This window comes from Bacillus rossius, chromosome 16 (assembly GCF_032445375.1).
Source record: "Bacillus rossius redtenbacheri isolate Brsri chromosome 16, Brsri_v3, whole genome shotgun sequence".
In the NCBI taxonomy this organism is placed as follows: Eukaryota; Metazoa; Arthropoda; class Insecta; order Phasmatodea; family Bacillidae; genus Bacillus; species Bacillus rossius.
In genome coordinates, this window is record NC_086343.1 from 2,105,347 (window position 1) to 2,124,583 (window position 19,237).

A 19,237-nucleotide genomic window follows, 5' to 3' on the forward strand; every position below is an offset into this window, starting at 1 on the left:
GTATAGGCTTCGGCCTGAGACGCACCTAGGTCCCTCCCTAACCCGGACCCCTCCAAAATACACTTAGTTTTAGTTAGGTTAGGAGAAAAAAAAAATCGGTGAAATGAAGGCTTCCCGTTCCTGCAGCGGCAATTGGGACCCTCCTTGTTTCAGTTCATGCTCGCCTCGAACCCCGACCTTTCACGCCATCTGTGTCACGTACTCCCTGCATCATCAGCTTCCCGAGTTACGTTCCAAACGTTCCTGGGGCGTACAAATAAGGAGAATTAAATGGATTACGGAACTGCAAACACTTCATGTTCAACGGAAATACCACTGGCCAGCAGGGGCGTAGCCAGGTAGGGGGGGGGGGGGGGAAGGTTAGGGGTTCAACCACCCCCCCCCTCCCTCTTAGCACCATAGCACCAAATCTTTATTTAATTTCTTATTCATCACTTAAACAAATTTCATATTAAAATTAATAAAATTTTTACCATTACAATAATTAAATTTAAGTACCAAAAACTGCTAAAATAGCACTATTTTACACCTAAAAAATACAAATTTTCCCGGGGGAGGACCCCCGGACCCTAAACTTTAATACGGGGGGGGGGGGGGGGAGAGGCATGCTTCTTAACACCCCCCATACACAAATCCAGGCTACGCCACTGCTGGCCAGTCCACAAAATGGTTATGTGAAATTATTTCAGGAAGTTATTTTTCTTAATGGTTATAATCCTTACAAAAGACAAAAGAGCGCCTTTTTTTTTAAAGGTTTGGTAAAACTAAACAAATTATTCTGAAAGAAATCCAAACCATATTATGAAGTAGCCAAAATTGCCATTGCCTTTTATCCTAAAAAGTTTCAGTTCGATAATCCATTTAATTATTATTATGTGTTTGCTACAAAACCTTCTGCAATGTGGCTATAACTAATTCTGCCAAAATTATCAATACATATTTTGTGAAAGTTAAGAAACTCAAACAGTCTGCAGTTTAACACAGTTAACGTCAATTTAAATTATTAACCTATATCGGGATCCACAACTTAAACGCTTTTACGATGCCAACGCCATGTGTGCGTTTCATTTTCAGGCCATTCCTATCAACAAGGGGCTATTCCTATATATTTATCACGAAATCTCTCATGTTTTTGATGATTGGCACACAGTATCCTCACCGCATCTATGCATACTGAACATTATTTGAGAGCTGCAAATGTCACGCCCCCCCCCCCCCCCTCTTTTCACTGAGGGAACGACTTGCGCTTGCAAGACCGTGACTGTGAAACGAGGTGGATAAACGTAAACGTCAAAACTATGTTTCATGGAGAACATTCTGTACATATTAAAGTTTTCTGCTTATTGCATGCATGTAGAGCAAAACATGGGACAGTTTACAACATACGAGCAGCGTATCCACAGCAGACTTGCGTAGGGTAAAATCCACGCTCATTAAGGCCCGTCTACAATAGCAATGTCCTAAACTGTGTCCGAAGGACACTCGTCGCTGATTGGTCCACGTGACCCTCTGACGTCATGCGTCAAGTGGGCGAAGGTCCGAACCTACCTGGTCCAAAGACATTCGTCAATTTGAACTTTTTGTACCAACCTGTGTGTGTACTTCGGACACAGAAAAAGAACAGAACACTCACGATATTTGAATTTCCAGTTCCCGTTTTAAAACGTGGTGTTTGTTTATGTTATTGAAGGAAATGGAAGGTGTTGTAATAGAAACAGAAATATTGCAGCAAAAAACCAGAAGGCCATACACACGAATACATTTCTGGCAGTGTGATATGAGTTCATTTTTTAGCATTTACATTTGCCACTTTACCTTACTGAATTAATATATAATATTGAACTCCCACAACTTTCATAAGTTCAATCTCTTACTACAAAGCATCAAAACAATAAACAAAAACATTTGGATTCAGCACATCTGGTGACAACTTTAGAAATCAATACATTCGGACATCGGACATCGCAATTGTGGACAGGACAGTTTTCGGTGAGACAATGTGACGTCACTCACATTCAGATAACACGGACCACGCACAGGTTCGGACTATTGTACTTAGACGGGTTCTTATTCTCGCCGCACCCCCCCCCCCCCCCTTCCTTTACCCCGTATACAACAGTTTTGCGCCCACCCCGCATGTGATAATATATTTATACAGTAGACAGCTAACATGGCGACAAATTGTGTTTACGAGACACGATGCCGGACGCCGGAGAACCGCCCTAATAAATGCTCACGGGTAGCCCTGCAGTAAAGGTAAACCAAGATGGCGCGTGGAACGGAGCACACTCGCCGGCGGGCTGTTCCTGCCGAGACACAGAGACTGCACATTGCAGTCGCAGCGGCACAGAGCCCACAGAGAACACAGACCTCTGCGCCGCCACGCCTGCTCACCTGTCGGGTCACGCGTCCAGTAGACTCCATCGCACTTGTCAACCTAGTACAATCTTACGGTTTTTCTTAGTTAAGTCATCTTTAGACGCGTTATGAAAAAATGATGAGTGAATTTTTACAAAGCGCACGCACCATTCAACGAGATTTCCACGGGATAAAAAAATTCTACATAAAATAAAAAATATATATTTGCTCTTTGGTTATTGATATTAAATACTGGTCCAGATATTCAAAAACATATATTTATTGTGAATATCAAGGGTATAAATTGTGACTATAAACTTTTCAAATGTATTTATATACACGAGGTTATTTTCCTGTATGTATAATTTATTAGCATTTTAAATTATTGCGTTGTTACTTAATACATAATTAAATTAATAATTTTTAATAAACATTCAGTTTATTTACTTTCAATATTAATTAAAATTTATCTAGATTATTTTACTAGGTAAATTAAATAATTAATTTATACTTTACAAACCGTATTAATGATATAATTCAACAATTTGACAATATTTCAGTTCAAAATACCAATATACGATCGGGAGCTGTAAATTTGCAACCCACATAATATCAAGTGCCATTAATTTTTTGTCTACATATTTCGAAAAACAAATCAGCACAAATTGAGCACTGATTCGTGGTGCAGAAACGATTCCCGGAAAATTTATGTCTTACAAGGGTGGTTGCCAACTTGACAAGTTGGTGACCAACTTACTATGTGCAGTAGTATGTTTTACGTAACGCAGCACGGCACAAACTAGCACAACTGAGCACTAATGTTTGGAGAATCCTCCACTCGCCAGCACGCGAGCTGCCACCCAGGCCTTGGTCCAGGCCACAAGGAGGGGCTGAGCCCCCGGGCCGCGCAAGTGGGCAGTGGGCGGGCAAGGACCCTACTGTCTAGGCTCGAGCCAGTCGCTTGTGCAGGTACGGAACACTGGACTGAGTAATAAACTTCAACATAAGTGTCAAATATAGCAAAGAAATCTATGTAAATATCAGCGAATAGACAGAATAAAACAATCGGGCTATAGCACTTCTAACTCAACTTTCCCACCAGTAGCCACTCTTTTCCCTTTTTCACAGCTAGACTGGAAAGATATTTCTCACTGTTATATTTTATAAATGTTCACACACAAAAGTAGGAATTAATGTTACAAATACATCCTGGAAAATTATTTACAAACAAGAAGATAACACATGTCTTAACAAGCCTTTATAATTAGGAAGTTAACAGCCTGGAAACACGAGCTCTCCGTTGAAACTGAATAATGTTTATGTTCGACCTGTGGTGGAAGAACATGGATTAGGCATTCACAGTGGGTCTTAGGCTCAGCCTTCCCACCATACCGGTTTTTGTTTTGTTTTCATGTAATTCCAGAAATACATGATGGAAGGTTCCTAAAATGGACTATAGTTCTATTGAACGCTGCGTAAACTAAAGAAATTAACTCAGTGTGTCCACACAATCTGTAATAAAATATTTCTGTCTTTTTATCACCAAAATTATTAATTCGTCAATTAATTTTTTTTAAATTATATATTTTGTTTTATTTCAAAGAGAACCTTGCATACACAATTTTATAGTGTGTATGACTATACACTAACAATATTCAAAGAAAAAATTGCTCATGATCTACGTGATGACAAATTGAAGCATGATGTTTTCCCCCTCAAATTACTATCCCTATGGAAAATCCATGACTTTCCCAGAATTTCAAGTAAAATACTTTACTTTCCATGACCAATTTTTAACTTTCCCGACATTTTCCTGAATGTAGACATCCTGCTGGTGATTAGTAATGAAAAATTTTAGCTATGACTAGCCCAACGTACTTAATTGTTTACGGATAGCGTGTATTGTGTAGCAAATATTTGGTGAGAAAATATACAGCGTGTCTCAAAGTCCACTAGGGGTTTTGAACTAGAGGTGGGTCGAAAAGTATCAACCTGATACTTTGGCACTGATACGCGCCTGTATCAGGAACGGCAAACGAGTACACTTGAAAAGTATCAGAGACTTTAGTATCAGTTCAGAATTCAGCTGGAACAACACCACGGCCAATGAATACAGTACCCGATCGCAGATGACGGTCACTTGGGCGGAGATTGTGAAAGGGGAGGGAGCAGGAACGACGAATAAGGGATAAAGAAGGGAAAGAATGTAGGGGAGGAAGCGCAGGGGAAGGCGTTGAAGCCTTGAAGGAGAGGCGCAAAGCGATATTGTTACTAGCAGGGCTGCCACTCATGGGTTTTTCCACCCAGATCTGGGTTTTTCCAATGGTGTTTGGGTTTCTGGGTTTTTAAATAATGAATTCCAACAATTCTAGGTTTTTTATAATTTTAATTATTTTTATACCTAAAACAATAATAAAGGTAGTAGCTACTGTATCTGTTGCAATATCTGTTTGATAAATGCAAACAAGTCTATGTGTTTCACACACAAAAATACATATAAACACAAAACTAGTTTTCAAGAAGCTAAGTCGAATATTAAATTAGACACATTCTTCAAAGAGGCTTGCAGAACACAAAACCAATGCAACAATTAACCTTCAAACCAATCTTGTAGAATCAGACTCTGAATAAAGACTAACGTACATGATGCAGTTTTATAAAAACAATTACCGGTTTAAAGGATGCAGTGATGGTGTTTGTTTTGTCATGTATATATTTGTAGGTTTTTTTATGATATGTACTGGTCCAAGAATTACTTATACAGCCATTTTGCTGCAGTGTAATTTTCTTGTATTGGTTGTATTTAACCGTTTTCAGTCTTGTAAGGTAATTAATTGTTTTATATTAAAACCAGTTATGTTTATATTTTTGAATTAGTACGCAAACATTTTCAACGATAGCATTTTAGACGCATCTGGGTTGTTTACCCATGTGTCTGGGTTTTTTTGTAGGTTATCTAGGTTTTTCATGAATATCAGAGTGGCAGCCCTGGTTACAAGTCGTTTTGTTTATTGTCCTACGTACTTCAAAGTACGCTCAGTGCGCAGTGCGTGCACCGTCTCGTTCAATAATAAAACTAATGAAATTTTAATATTAAAAAGTACATTAATACAAGATATAATATTTATATTTGTGCACCTAACAGCTATGAAAATGCAAATAAATTCTCAGTTGACACTAATAACAGATGTAATCAACATATGGACTTTCTTTTTTCGAAAACAATTAGTAACTAGTGTTTTTATACATTAAAAATTCACGATTTTATCAAAAATAAAAAATAAAAAAACAGATAGGTACATTAGTGAGCATACTATATCAATGTTTACGTTTCAAATGTTTCTTCAGATTAGTCGATGATTTATAACTCAGTTTTTGTTTACACAAATTACAATTAGCAAACTCATTATTTTCCGTGAAAAAATTCCACACAAATGAAGTCTTTTTCGTGCACTTATCCATTCCTTATTTCACTATAAAGATACTAACTACAAAGCATGATAGCCCGCAAAATGGTGATACATGGCCAGGACGAACTGCAGTGAATGTTGAACTGATTGATACTGGCTGTATCAGGCGGGCATGAGAGTAACAGAGGTAGAGAATTACCGGGCGTGATAAATAATGTATCAGATTCTCCTTCCGGTCGCACGGTCTGCGTACGCGGAGCTTTGTTGCCTCCTGGGACCGTCTGATACAGAAGTATCAGAGACTTGTACCTAGGTACATTACTGTATCAGTATCAGGTTGGGACTGATACCGAAAATTGCTGTCCCAACCCACCTCTATTTTGAACATTTATTGAGAGGTAACTAATTGAGCTAGCTACATGCCATTTTATGCAATTGAAGTAAAACTCTGGAATTTTCTTCCCCATTAACTGATGCTATAATTCTCAGTCAATTGTTTGTGAAACTGCAAAGATTCAAGACGTGCATGTTTTTTTGGTGTGACTTTTTGAGATAAAATCAGTCACCGAGAGAAAAAAAAAAATCACCGCAAGCAGTTTAATAAGCAACCTCCTAGTACCTATGCATTAAGAAACTGGCAATGTGTTCCAGGCACCAACTAATGGATTTGATGGCCTGGAAACCCGTACCAGGAAAGCTTTGCAGAACATATCAAAAGCTAAAATTCTGTCTGGATGTTCGCCGTGCTACCAAGGGGGCTCACGTCGAGGGCTACTAAAAGAAGTTAAAAAAACTTCCAGAGTTTTGCTTAGATCTACCGAAGACCACGCGTAGCTAGCTGAATCAGTTTCCAAGCCCAGCATACCGCAGTGAGTGATCGAACAGAGCGCTACAACAGCCACCAACACAGCACGTCAAAGCAAGCCACCGAGTACGGGGGAGGGGACGTACGCTTCGCAGTAGGGCTGCTTGTTGAATCCCTTGTAGTTGCGCATGTTGAGTGTCATGTTGCACACTTGGCACTTGAAGCACTGCTTGTGCCATATCTGCAAACAGAAGTGAGTCAGTGATGTTTAATGATATTACAGTGTCCTATTAGTTGAAAGGATTCCCTTAACTTAAGTTCTACAATAATTATTATTTGAAGATTTTTAACTAAACTTGTGATGATATTGGTGATGATGGTGTAGTGGTGATGATGGTGTAGTGGTGATGATGGTGTAGTGGTGATGTGGTGGTGTATGTTAGTGGTGGGGGTGGGGGTTGGTGGTGGGGGGTTGGTGGTGGAGGGTTGGTGGTGGGGGGTTGGTGGGGTGGTGGAGGGTGGGGTGGTGGAGGGGGTGGGGGGTGGTAATGAAGGTGGTTTGATTATGGTCTGTGACAGAAAAAGACAAAAGAGGTGAAGAACAAGAGTTATTGGATATCCTCAAATAAATCATAAACATTTAAAACGCTGTGTTCTTAGTGGCAGACTGCCTTCCCCCTCCTCGGGTGGGGCCAGGTTTGTAACTCATCAATCAAAATGGAATTCGTAAAATGTCAGCAACTTTATCATGAATAATTTAAAATTTTCACACCCATTAGAATCTTTCATTTCAAAATACTACTTTAAATGCAAATATCAGAAAACAAGATTCTGTAATGCAAGTAGTTATTTACAAAAAAAACAACAAACAGAAAATAGAAACATCTAAATTTTCCCAATATAATTATTGCAATACAATCATTATATTAACTATTTTGCTGGTCAAAACAATCCTCTGTTTACTAAATTTCTCAACAAAAAAAAAAAACACACACCCGCACAGAAAAAAATATTGCAGCAGCTGCATCAATGCATTTATTATTGTAATGTAAGCTAGGTATAAAAAGTGATTTCTCAGAGACCAGTAAGAATTCAGAAACACTGTTTTCAAGGTACATACAGGAATGTCTCTATTGTTTGAAAATAGTATTTTGGGAATTTTATTATTACTTCATGGAAAAGCTGCATTGTAAGATTATCACCATATATAATACAATAGGTAAGGCTATAGTATACTTTACAATACTTGGGATGTTAAAATTAATTTGAAAATAATTTTTAAAAAAGCGGTATCAAAAATTATACCAGATCAGGCGGAATTGTAGTATACAATACGATACCATGGGAAATATTTCTTCGGTATTGTGTTCTGAAGGAGGCTACAGAGGGGGGAGGAGTGAGGGTAGTTGTGGGGTGGGAACTCCTTGCCACCGGGCGGAAGCCCAATTGCAGGTGTAAATTATTATTATTAATATTATTAAAGGTAAGGATGTATTAAATAATACAATACCCAAACATTAGTTTAATAAAAATTTTAAAAAAACCTTTTGTGCAAACCATGCTTGTGAATGCTCCCTGTCAAAAAATCTACAATTTCTCACACTTATCAGAGCCACCATGTTGGTGATATCTTCAATTTTATAATGGAATCAGGATCGGTAAAAGTTCCGTCTCACGTATCCAAGTTAATTCTTTAATCATGATGGTATGATCCTGTATACATTGATCCTGTGGTACATGATGCATGCGGTTAAAATTTAGTAGGTCAAATATTTCTGGTCATAATAAAATCTTGTAATATAACAATAAATTATTATGATTCCAAGTTTAATATGAAAGAAAAAATTTCCATAAGACTTGAACTAATGTGTTTGTATTGTGATAATCCAGTTCTTGTTTGGACATGAACTTTAGACACAATCATCATGTACCGCAGGATCAATGTAAACAGGATCATGCCATCATGATAAAGGGATTAACTCTGCTACATGATAATAAACAATCACTTTGACATCTAATACTACTCCCAATCATTCAAGATAAACAATAGATTATTTTTTAAATTCTCAAAAACTCAATTATTGGGAAAATTAAATAATGAGAAATTGTATTAACTTACATTTTAAAAAAAAATCACCCAAAAATGGATTTATTTAGAACCTTATTTTATTTCTAATCATAATATCAATGCACATTCAGATATTTATAAGAACATCACTTGTAATTAACAGTTGTGTGTTTTCCTGCGCCGTATCACGGACACCATCACGGCTAAGCCTCGGAACTCGCTAAGTGTTAAACACTACCATTCCGCCACATGTGTCAAACAGTATTTCTGGGTTAACGGATTTTGTAAAATTATTCTAAAAAATTACCTGTAATGTAAATAACGTGACAAATTTGTTTTACACTTTAATTACGTAGCCAAGATTGTTTTAAAAGAGAGATGTCCCTGATTTTGCTGTCGCCACCCTACTATTTAGTTGATACTAGCTGCAACATCATTCTGTGATTTACCAGACATCCTTAGGAGTAAAACATTGCTTACACTGTTTCTTAAAATACAAGGTTGTTAAATGTAAGCATGTTACAAGGGCCAAGACTGTTTGCCACCCAAATTGTGCCTTCCTAGGGTGGAAAAGTAGTTTTACACCATCCTTTGAACCAAATATTTCATCAAATGTTTACCTGGACTCAAGCAGGGCATAGGCAAACGTAAAATGGTTAAATATATGTGAAGTTCTCAAAAATATCTGAATGCACCTAAATTTATTATCATAAATAAAATAAGGAACATTTTTGGTGTTTATTTTTTATTTTATTTATTTAAGCTACAGTAGATAATTACCAAAATCTACTTAATATTTCTAAAACCAAAACAGTCCACAATTCCACAAAGTCCTTCTCACAAACTACGAAATGGTAATATAAATAAAATTTAAGAGGTAATAAAAACTCTATTAAATATGTATACTAGTCACTATACATAATAATTAAGCACAATTAGTAGAACCTAAGAACTGCTCTCCCAAAAGATTACCTATTTAGCAAAGTACATAAAAAATGCAGGAATATAGTTGTCACTAAGCTTGAGCTCCAGAAAGCTGTGTGATGCAGACTGAACCAAAGTAATTATTGACTAATGTAATCATTGTATTCAATCAACCAAAATAAACTTCAAGGGACTATTAATGCAGGCAAGAATAAACTTTATTAAAACCTGTATCGTATGGTTATGAGCTACACAATTTTCCATCAATATGAAAACGTATTTAGTTGACTCAAATTGCCTTGGATTTTTTTTTATCATAAATTAAACAGCACCAATCTGATTCTACACATACAAAAAAAGTTAATATTGTCCCAGAATAAAACAAAAAAATACTTAAAAATTACTTACTTTGTCAAGGCACTTAAGTTCTTCTATTGGATACACAGTTTTCTCACACCTAGAACACTTTTTGTTCATTTTAACTGTACTAGACAAGAACTTAGAAATAGACTTTTAGACAAAATTTAGATTGGTAAAAAACACAAAAATTTCACTCGCCAATGGCCAACGTAAGCGTAAACAACGTCACCACACCACCATGCAACAACCACTGTCACACAAGTTCATTAAAAAACGGTTAATCAACAAATTAACATTGGACAGTCTACGTAAGTACAACAGGTTCCAAAACTTCACTCTAGTGCAAGGGAAAGTGAAAGCTGTCAACTGAAACAATCTTTGACTGAAACTTCACTGGAATAAAATTTAGGTGGGGAAGGGAAAAGAAAAAACCCTAGTCAAAATAACAACTTTACAACAACTTAATCCAGACGTACAAATTATAAAAATAAAAATTATTTATTACCAAAGCAAAATTAGATAATAAATATTATGTTTATTAAAGAACATTAAAAACATAGGTAGTTTTCATTGTGAAATAAATTTTCTTATTTCAGTTAGAAGTCAATAAATTTAATAGATTTATCAACATATTACTAACTGAAAATTAATTACACTAAAATAAAAATAAACTTTATACAAAGTGTGAAACAACGTTTAACACTAACGTCGTACTCCTCGGTAAATATTGAAGTTCGGCCCCAGTCCTGTCCAGTGTAAACTGGGCATTTGGAGTGCGACCGCCAGTAATTGTAGGGTCAGATGCTTACATTACACAGTTACTGTGTTGTGTCTGCTAATGTGTTTTATTTTATTTATTTATTTATTTATTTTCATATCCTTTGACCCCATTTCTGGGGTATGATACATGTCAAGTACATATAGGAAAAAAAAAATAATAATATATATATACATATAAAGTTTCACAAAAAAAAAATATATACAATTTCACAAAAAACAAAAGCACAAAATATATAATTTCACAAAAAACAAAAACATACAATTTCACATAAAAAAAATATAATAATAATATACAATTACATTTTACTTATTAGTTAACATACATTACAAGTGGGATTGAATTTACCCTATAAAATCTTTGCTATTATTTTTTATTTTTATATAGTCTTCTACATCTTTGAAAGAATAAAAAAACTGTTTTTCAGCTATTTTTTTTAACTCTATTGCAAACAATTTTTTATTATTAATATTTTTAACATGCCGAGGTAGACTATTATATAAGCAGATTCCCACATAATTACAGTTTTTGGCATATTGGCTGGTGGAGTGAGATGGTATTCTGAGGTTGAGTGTAGTTCTTGTTTGATACGGGTGTATGTCACTATTTGTTTTGTGTAGATGTATGTTATCTTTCATTAAAATCATTAGCTGGATAAAATATTGACAGTAAAAAGGTATAATTTTGAGATCTTGAAATAGGTGTCTACAGGATGATGATGGTTTCGAAAAGGAAATTAGTCGAATTGCTTTTTTCTGAAGCTTAAATATTCTGTTTCCTTCTGCTGTGTGTCCCCAAAGTTCCATGCCGTAACTCATAATGGAATGAAAATTTGCAAAATATGCAGATCTTACATAGTCTTTAGACAATAACATTCGAATCACCCTAAGACCATAACAAGCACGGGTTAGTCTTTTAACAGTGTTGTGTATATGCGAGTGCCAGTTTAGGTGGGTGTCTATTTCAAAACCTAAAAATTTTGTTGAATTTTTTTCCTCTATTAGTTGACCGTTATAAGTGTAAGAAGTGTGTGTGGGATTGAACACTGTGTTTCTCTTGAAGTGTAGGAAGTTTGTTTTATTCAGATTTAGTTTTAGTCTGTTTTCTTTAAACCAAGATTCCATGTTATCTAGAGTGTTTACGGCTAACGCATTTAATTCGGTGTTATTCGGGGCTGTTATAACAATATTTGTATCATCAGCAAAGAGTATCATCTTTCCATTTATTTTTTGAGAAGGAAGGTCATTTATGTACAGAAGAAAGAGTAGCGGCCCAAGTATACTTCCTTGTGGAACTCCAGTTTTAATTGTATCCCAATATGATGTTACTTCCATAGTATCTTCTTTTAGGTAAACCCTTTGCTTTCGATTTTTTAAGTATGATGAGAGTAGTTTAATGGCAATACCTCTTATACCATAATTTTCCATTTTTCTTATTAAATTTCCATGATGTACAGAATCAAATGCTTTTGATAAATCACAAAAAATGCCAAATACTTCACTACCTTTATCCAGATACTCTAGGATGTGTTTAAGAAGGTGGTAAGTCGCTGTAGTAGTGGATTTATTTTTTTGGAATCCAAATTGTTCTTCACATAATAAATTATGTTTGTTTAAAAACTGTATAATTCTATTTGAAATAATTTTTTCTATTATTTTTGAAAATGAGGGTAATATGCTTATTGGCCTATAATTTTCTATTTTTGTTTTGTCACCTTTTTTATGTAGGGGGATTACTTTAGTTGTTTTCATGTTGTCTGGAAATATTCCAGATGCTATTACTGTATTTATTAAGTAAAGAAAATGTTGTGCTATAGGGTCAAAACATTTTTTCATTATAAAACTTGATATACCATATATGTCCTGTGTATGCTTGTTTTTTATGCTCTTGAGTACTTTTATGAGTTCCATTTTTGTAACCGGTGCTAAAAATAGTGAACTGGAGGTATGAGGAAGTTCGCACGTTTGCAAAGTAGAAGTTTTATTTAGCTTTGTATCTAATGGTGTCTCATTATTACAGATGTTTATGAAGTAATTATTTATGAAATTCGCAGCTTGGTAGTCATGTACATTTTTTCCTTCTATGTTTAAAGATATTTTGTCTGTTCGTTGTTTTATTATTTTCCCATTTGCATTTCCGATAATTTTCCACATTGTTTTACATTTATTGTTACTAGTTTCTATTTTATGATTGTTGTAGTTTTGTTTGGCACATTTCAATACTTTTTTGTATATAATTTTGTAATTTTTATAAAAAAATTCAAAATCTTTAGTAGTGTTCCCTTTTTTATAAATTCGGTGTAGTTCTTTAATTTTTGCACAAGATATTTTAATACCTTTAGTTATCCAATTTTTATCTTTTTTTAAATTATACGGGTTTTTTAGTGTTTTATGGTTCAAAGGGAAAGCTGCTTCAAAGTTTCTACAATAGATGTTTAAGAAAGAATTAAATATTTTATTTGTGTCATTTGTGAGATATATATCTTCCCAATTTTCCTTCAATAAGAGACTGTTCATTTGAGAAATATTTTCATCACTAAAGAGTCTATAGCTAATGTTTGTTTTACGAATTTCCATTTTAAAATGTAATGTGATAGTTTTTGCCATATGGTCAGACAATCCTAGATTTATATTTTTGGCATCATACATCTCTAGATTTGTCAGCATGTAGTCAATTTGTGATACAGTATTTTCTGTTATTCTAGTTGGGCCATTTATACAATTTTGTATATTAAATGTTTCCATCATATCAATGTTAATGATTATTTGTCGACCAAGAAAAATGGCAGAAAAAGTCAGAACTATTTATTTGTTTTCAAGCCACCTCAAGATAAGACTGATAAAGAAGGATTCTTTTTTTTTTAAATGGAGTTGTGTCTGACAGCACTTCCCGCAGGGTGTTTATAAGAGACATCCCTGGGGTCAATATTTCTGTCCAGGAGTCCTATTCTTGACGCTATTGGAATAATTCCGCTAGCAGAAGTAGTGAAATCCGATAGAGTTTTGCTAAACTGTATTATGTTAGGAGAATTAATTAGATTAATCAGATTAATGTCCCAAACGGACATAATAAATATGGCAGTTCCTTTGATGGAAGAATTGCAATTCTGATAAATATATGAGAGATTTTTTGATCTTTAATTTTTTGAATTGTTTAAAATAAAAAATGAATTACCTTTCTACTGTATTCTAACAAATAAGATTAACATAATTTTTTTTTCACAAATTTTTACTGTAACAGACAAAAAGTTTTAAAGCACATCAAATGTAATTTATTTTTAGATTGATTTGTTAGATGAAATTACCTATATAAATAGCGGCCATAAATTATGAAAATGTGTTAAGGATTAGCTTAAATGAGCATGTAAAATTTACGGGCAATTGATAAGTAATAAATTAAAACTAATTTTGTCCTTTTAACTCTTTTTCTTACATTAAATTGTAAAATATTGTTTTTTAATAAATAAGTACTGTAGATCTTTTTTTCCATACTAATTAATTATATCGTTGACGCCGACCGCCAATGCTCCTCTGTGTCGCATAGACCGCTATGCCTCATCAACGTCTCGCAAAAGCGTGTGCACCGAACGCGCCCGTGCGCGCAGCAAAGTGTAGTTCGTGCGACGAGGCGAACGCCATGCAACGAGTGCTGCGCCGGCGGAATGATCCGGCTGGGTGTGGCATATCCCTCCGCCGCACTACAACAAATTATTTTAATTATATTTTTCCACAGGTTTTATTAAACATTATTTTTCATCAATTAATATTTCAGTCCTTGCAAAATCATGTTTCACTGTGCGATTTGTCCCGAACCTGGCCGGTTAAGTTTCCCGCGAAATTCACACGTTTCCGTGGGAGGGCTGGCGGGGGAGGGGGGTCGCGCGGCGACACAGTCAGTGTCCTTCCGGAGCTCGAACAGGCCGGCAGCCTGCGCGCAACGCGGAACCATCAACCTTTGCTTTCACCGACATGTAGTTTTCAATAGTGTAATATCTTTTCAAACTTTTACGTACAGTTCCGCGGTCGGCCTCAATCTACCATGAGGTATTTAACTTAATTAAATCAGTGCTCCAAGATGAGTGTTCTACGTCATACGTAAGTACTGTGGGAAGTTTACGAGAATTTACGTCGGCACTTCACGCCCCAACTTAGCCTACAGGCTACTTAGTTTTGGCCCGCACGGGGCAGCCAGCAGGCGACACGTGCCATCGAACGTAATAACGAATCAGTCCCTGGGACACATCTAGGTATCACGTAGAGTCGCCGGAGACATGGGCCTACGTGTCACTAGCCCAGTTTATTAAGTGTTAGGTAATAGAGAAGTGTATTGTTCGTCAAGATATCGTTCGTCATGTCAGAGTGTATTTTTGTAACTATCGCATCACGTGTACAAGTCCGCCCCTCATGCACATTAAAATCGTGAGCCGCCACTGAGGAAGTGAGCTGCGCATGTGACTAGTCGCGTCGGGCAAACCGTTACGGCCAGAACGGGCAGCACCATGTATTGGGCTGTGCTGTATTAAAGTCACCAAATATCTTCCAGAAACTTTGTGTTATTCTTCAGGCATCCTGAGTGGCCATAACAGCTCGGGGGCCCTACTGCGTTAACCCCTACCTCTAGCCACAAGGCCGGACCTTCCCTGAGATCATGAACCCGAGCAAAAACCACGTCTAAATAGTCAGAGGTAGCGGGGACGGCGTCATCGTGTGAAAGAGATAGTCAACTCATAATATTGTGTAAGCACTTTGAAATTATCTCTTTGGGATCACTAGAAAGGGTCCTTATAACACTGATTAATAATTGACGAATCCATAAATACAAATAAAAATCATTTATATATAATGACGCTGCCATCGGTGCTTCCTCTGAGAGCACAGGACGTTATGTGTCCACAACACCTAAATTAGGACAACTGTAACGAACATGCCCGCGCGTGCCAGGTAGAGTAGGTTAGGGCAGTACACCAAACGACGAAACGCTAGTCACGGCCGGCTATGTTGTGCGAGCGTCCGGCCAGGTGTGGCAATGCGCAATCGGAACATAGTGCACATGCAATTATAATTAAGAGAATTAACTAAAACTTTTTATGTATTTAATATTCTTAAATAATTAATTCATGTTGATGTAAATGCTTTTGTGTCACAATACTGGCCGTCACCAACTTACCGCGTTCCGTAACTTTCCACGGGAAATCGAGCCCTCCCTGGCCAGGTTGCCAGGGAGAGTCGTGAGTCACCATCCAGCACTCACCAGGGCCGGCAGCTACACACACGTGGAGCCTTCACTTCTCACGCCAAAACCAGCATGTAGCTTCCATAGGTAAAAATCTAAACCCTTTTTCATCCGCTCCACCACCGGCCCTACATCGACCGTGCGAAGTGTCGCGCGGTCAGTAACTAAGTGTGTTTGGTTCATGTGCCATTTCTCTTAATAAGTAATTCTTATTGTTTTTGGGCAGCACGCCAATGTGCCCGCGCTTCATGCCATAGTTCCTCCGTCAGGAGATTTGAATTTTGCCCACGCGGGGTGGAGTTGTGCCAAACACGAACCGTGACTTACTAACGAATCAGTTCCTGGGACGTGCCGCAGTCGCGAATGAGTTTCCGTGCCCCGGTACCACTGTTTCCGCACCCATCATTACATGGCCCCACGCCATTACGAGGATGGACTCTCGTTAATTATGTTAATTTAATCTGAGCAGTGTACCTGTATCAGATTCATTCCGACCTACGGGACGTTTCCATGTCAGACTCTTTTCCCCGGTATCAATATTAGCATTAGTTTCAGCCATCAGCCACGTATAGTTGTGTAATTCCAGTGTTTCACCTAGGTCATTTAATAATTAATTAATTAATTGAAGTATTCCTTTGTTTCACCATCCGGAGTATCATTATCTGCTACATCCAGACGCGCTACGCGCCTTCATCGCCACTACTGCTAATCTCAGGGTAGCCTGCAACCCTCGGTGGAGTAATTTCAGGGAATTCCGCAAACCGTGAATCAGTACCGCCATTCGAGGGCTGTGTGTGTGGAGATGTGAAGGTAGACGATGATACAGCCAGTTACATGACGGCGTACTGTACCAGGTGACGTAATGTACAGTGTGACGTGCTAATAAATCTAGTTATATTTACGTGTTCTTTTAATCGTTACGGCGTCCTAGGTGGCCTAAACAGCCCGGGGAGTCCTTGTCGACACATTCCTGCCTGTAGCCACGAGGCAAATAACCCAGCTTTCGAGTCAAAATCTTAGTTTTCACAACTTAAATTCATTAATTATAGAACAGGCAGCGGGGACGGCGTCAATAATGGTTCTGATTTGTTTCACACCAATTAAAAAGAAATTAAAGTTAGCCGCATTAACAAGTGTAAATGGTTATATATTGCTTTTATCTCAACCAAAATCTAAAGTATTTAATTAAAAACTATAATATGAACATGTATTTTGAAAATATTACATTTAATGTGGTATAAAATATTTATTCATACAAATTATAGGTATATGCGAAATTTGTTTGATGAAAACACAAGCAGAAGTCGACTTTCCTTTAGCACATTCTTTATTTATTTAAAAATACACATTTAAATCATAATCATCAAAATAATATTTAACTAACTTTATTTTGGCTTAAAAAATTGAAGTTATGAATGTGTATTGTTTTCTTATTTAATAATCAGCTGACAATATTGTGTTCCCATACACCACAGTGGCGGATAAACACATGAACACTCATCGACAATCACACGAGTGGCTTATGGCCCAACAACGGAGGGCAACTAAACTGGTGAACATGGGGTTACAACAGGTGGTGGTAGAGGAAACTAGGATGGGTGGGGGAGCTGGCGGCTCACTATTGGATGTAGTGCTGGTAAGACCCGAGGAGCTAGCCACTCACTCTAAAGTGGTGGATGGGATAAGCGATCACAATATCCCCGTTGTGGAGATTTGCCTGGACAAGAAGGTCATGAAAGGCAGCAGCAGGCAAATATGGTTGTATGGGAGGGCAGTACAGACAAGGGTGGAGGAGTTTCTGGAAGAGAGATTCGACCAATGGAGCATAGGCATCGATGTGCAGGAACTGTGGAAGGATTTCAAAAAGGTGATGGGAGATGCTCAAGAGCAATACGTACCTAAAAAGAGGATTAATGTGGGAGGGGACCCACCTTATTATGGAAGGGAAATTCGGAAACTAAAGAGGAAGGGTAGACTGTTATATGCGCTGGGGAAAAAGGAAGGAAAGAAGACTGTAACAGATGAGCTGAAAGAAATAGGAAAGCAACTGAATAGAGAGATAAAGAAGGCGAAGGAGGCCTATCTCGGGGACCTGATGGTACAGGGGACAAAAGGCAACTGGCAAAAGCTATACAGGTTTGTTAGAAGCACGAAGGGCACACGGACAGGGGTACCAATTTTGAGGAATCAGGAAGGTGAAATTGCAGCAGGATCCAAGGAAAAGGCAAACTTGTTGGCCATGCAGTACATGTCAGTGTTCGAGAAGGGAAAACAGTGGGAAAGGAAACATGCTGAGCATAGTACAGGGCGACACGAGAAACGGCTGGAAATCAGGAAGGAAGAAATTGAGAAAGTAGTGAAAAGGTTAGACAGCAGGAAAGCCATAGGTAAGGATGGCATAGGGAATGGGATAATAAAGCTGGGGGGGGGGGGGGGGGCAAGCCATGGTGAAGTACCTGGAGCTGCTATTCAGTAGATCGCTGCAGGAGGGCAAGTTGCCGCAAGAATGGAAGGAGGCGGTGGTGGTACCGATATACAAGAAGGGGGGTAGCAAAGAGGACCCAGCCAGCTATAGACCAGTTAGTATCACATCGGCAGTAGGCAAGGTAATGGAGAGGTTAGTGCACAGGCATGTAGTAGGGGAGCTGGATGGTAGAAAGTGGATTGACAGGAGACAGCATGGATTTCGAAGGGGATATTCATGTGAAACTCAGCTGGCTGGACTGTTGGAGGAGCTGGTGGAGGGGGTAGATAATGGTCTAATGATTGATGCCTGTTTCATAGATTTTGAAAAAGCATTCGATAAAGTTCCTCACGAAAAAATGATGAAAAAAGTGGAGGGAGCTATAAGTGACAGGAGGGTGGTGGGTTGGATTGGCGACTTCATAAGCAACCGGACACAGAGGATACATGTGGAGGAGGAGTTGTCGGAGCAAAGAAGGGTTACGTCAGGGGTGCCGCAGGGCAGTGTGCTTGGCCCACTACTCTTCACCATAATGATGAATGATATAGGAGAGAAGATACAAGGGCATATTAGGCTTTTTGCAGACGACTGCGTGGTTTACATGGATGCGGAGAGAAATGGGTTACAGGAGGATCTGGAAAGGCTGGAAGAATGGGTGGAAAATAATGGTATGAAAATAAATGTGGGAAAGACGAAAGTGGTCAGGTTTACCAGGAAGAGGAAGATTGTCAGGAGGGAATATCGCTGGAGGGGAGACGTGATAAGTGAGACCGACAGCTACAAATATCTAGGGGTGGTGCTGCAGGGTAACCTTTGGCGGGGGGAGCATGTAGACAAG

General features: G+C 37.7%; 1 protein-coding gene across 1 annotated transcript in view; it reads right to left on the minus strand.

Moving 5' to 3' along the window:
- LOC134540365 (LIM and SH3 domain protein Lasp) overlaps positions 1-10,378 on the minus strand; it is a 43,069-nt gene extending 32,691 nt beyond the window's left edge. The window contains exons 1-2 of the mRNA XM_063383047.1: positions 9,974-10,378; positions 6,720-6,814 (exon numbers count right to left, since the gene is read on the minus strand). Of these exons, the coding sequence (XP_063239117.1) occupies positions 6,720-6,814; positions 9,974-10,042 (164 nt within the window). The 5' untranslated portion in view covers positions 10,043-10,378. The remainder of the gene's footprint in view (positions 1-6,719; positions 6,815-9,973) is intronic.
- Between the last annotated feature and the right edge of the window lie 8,859 nt (positions 10,379-19,237).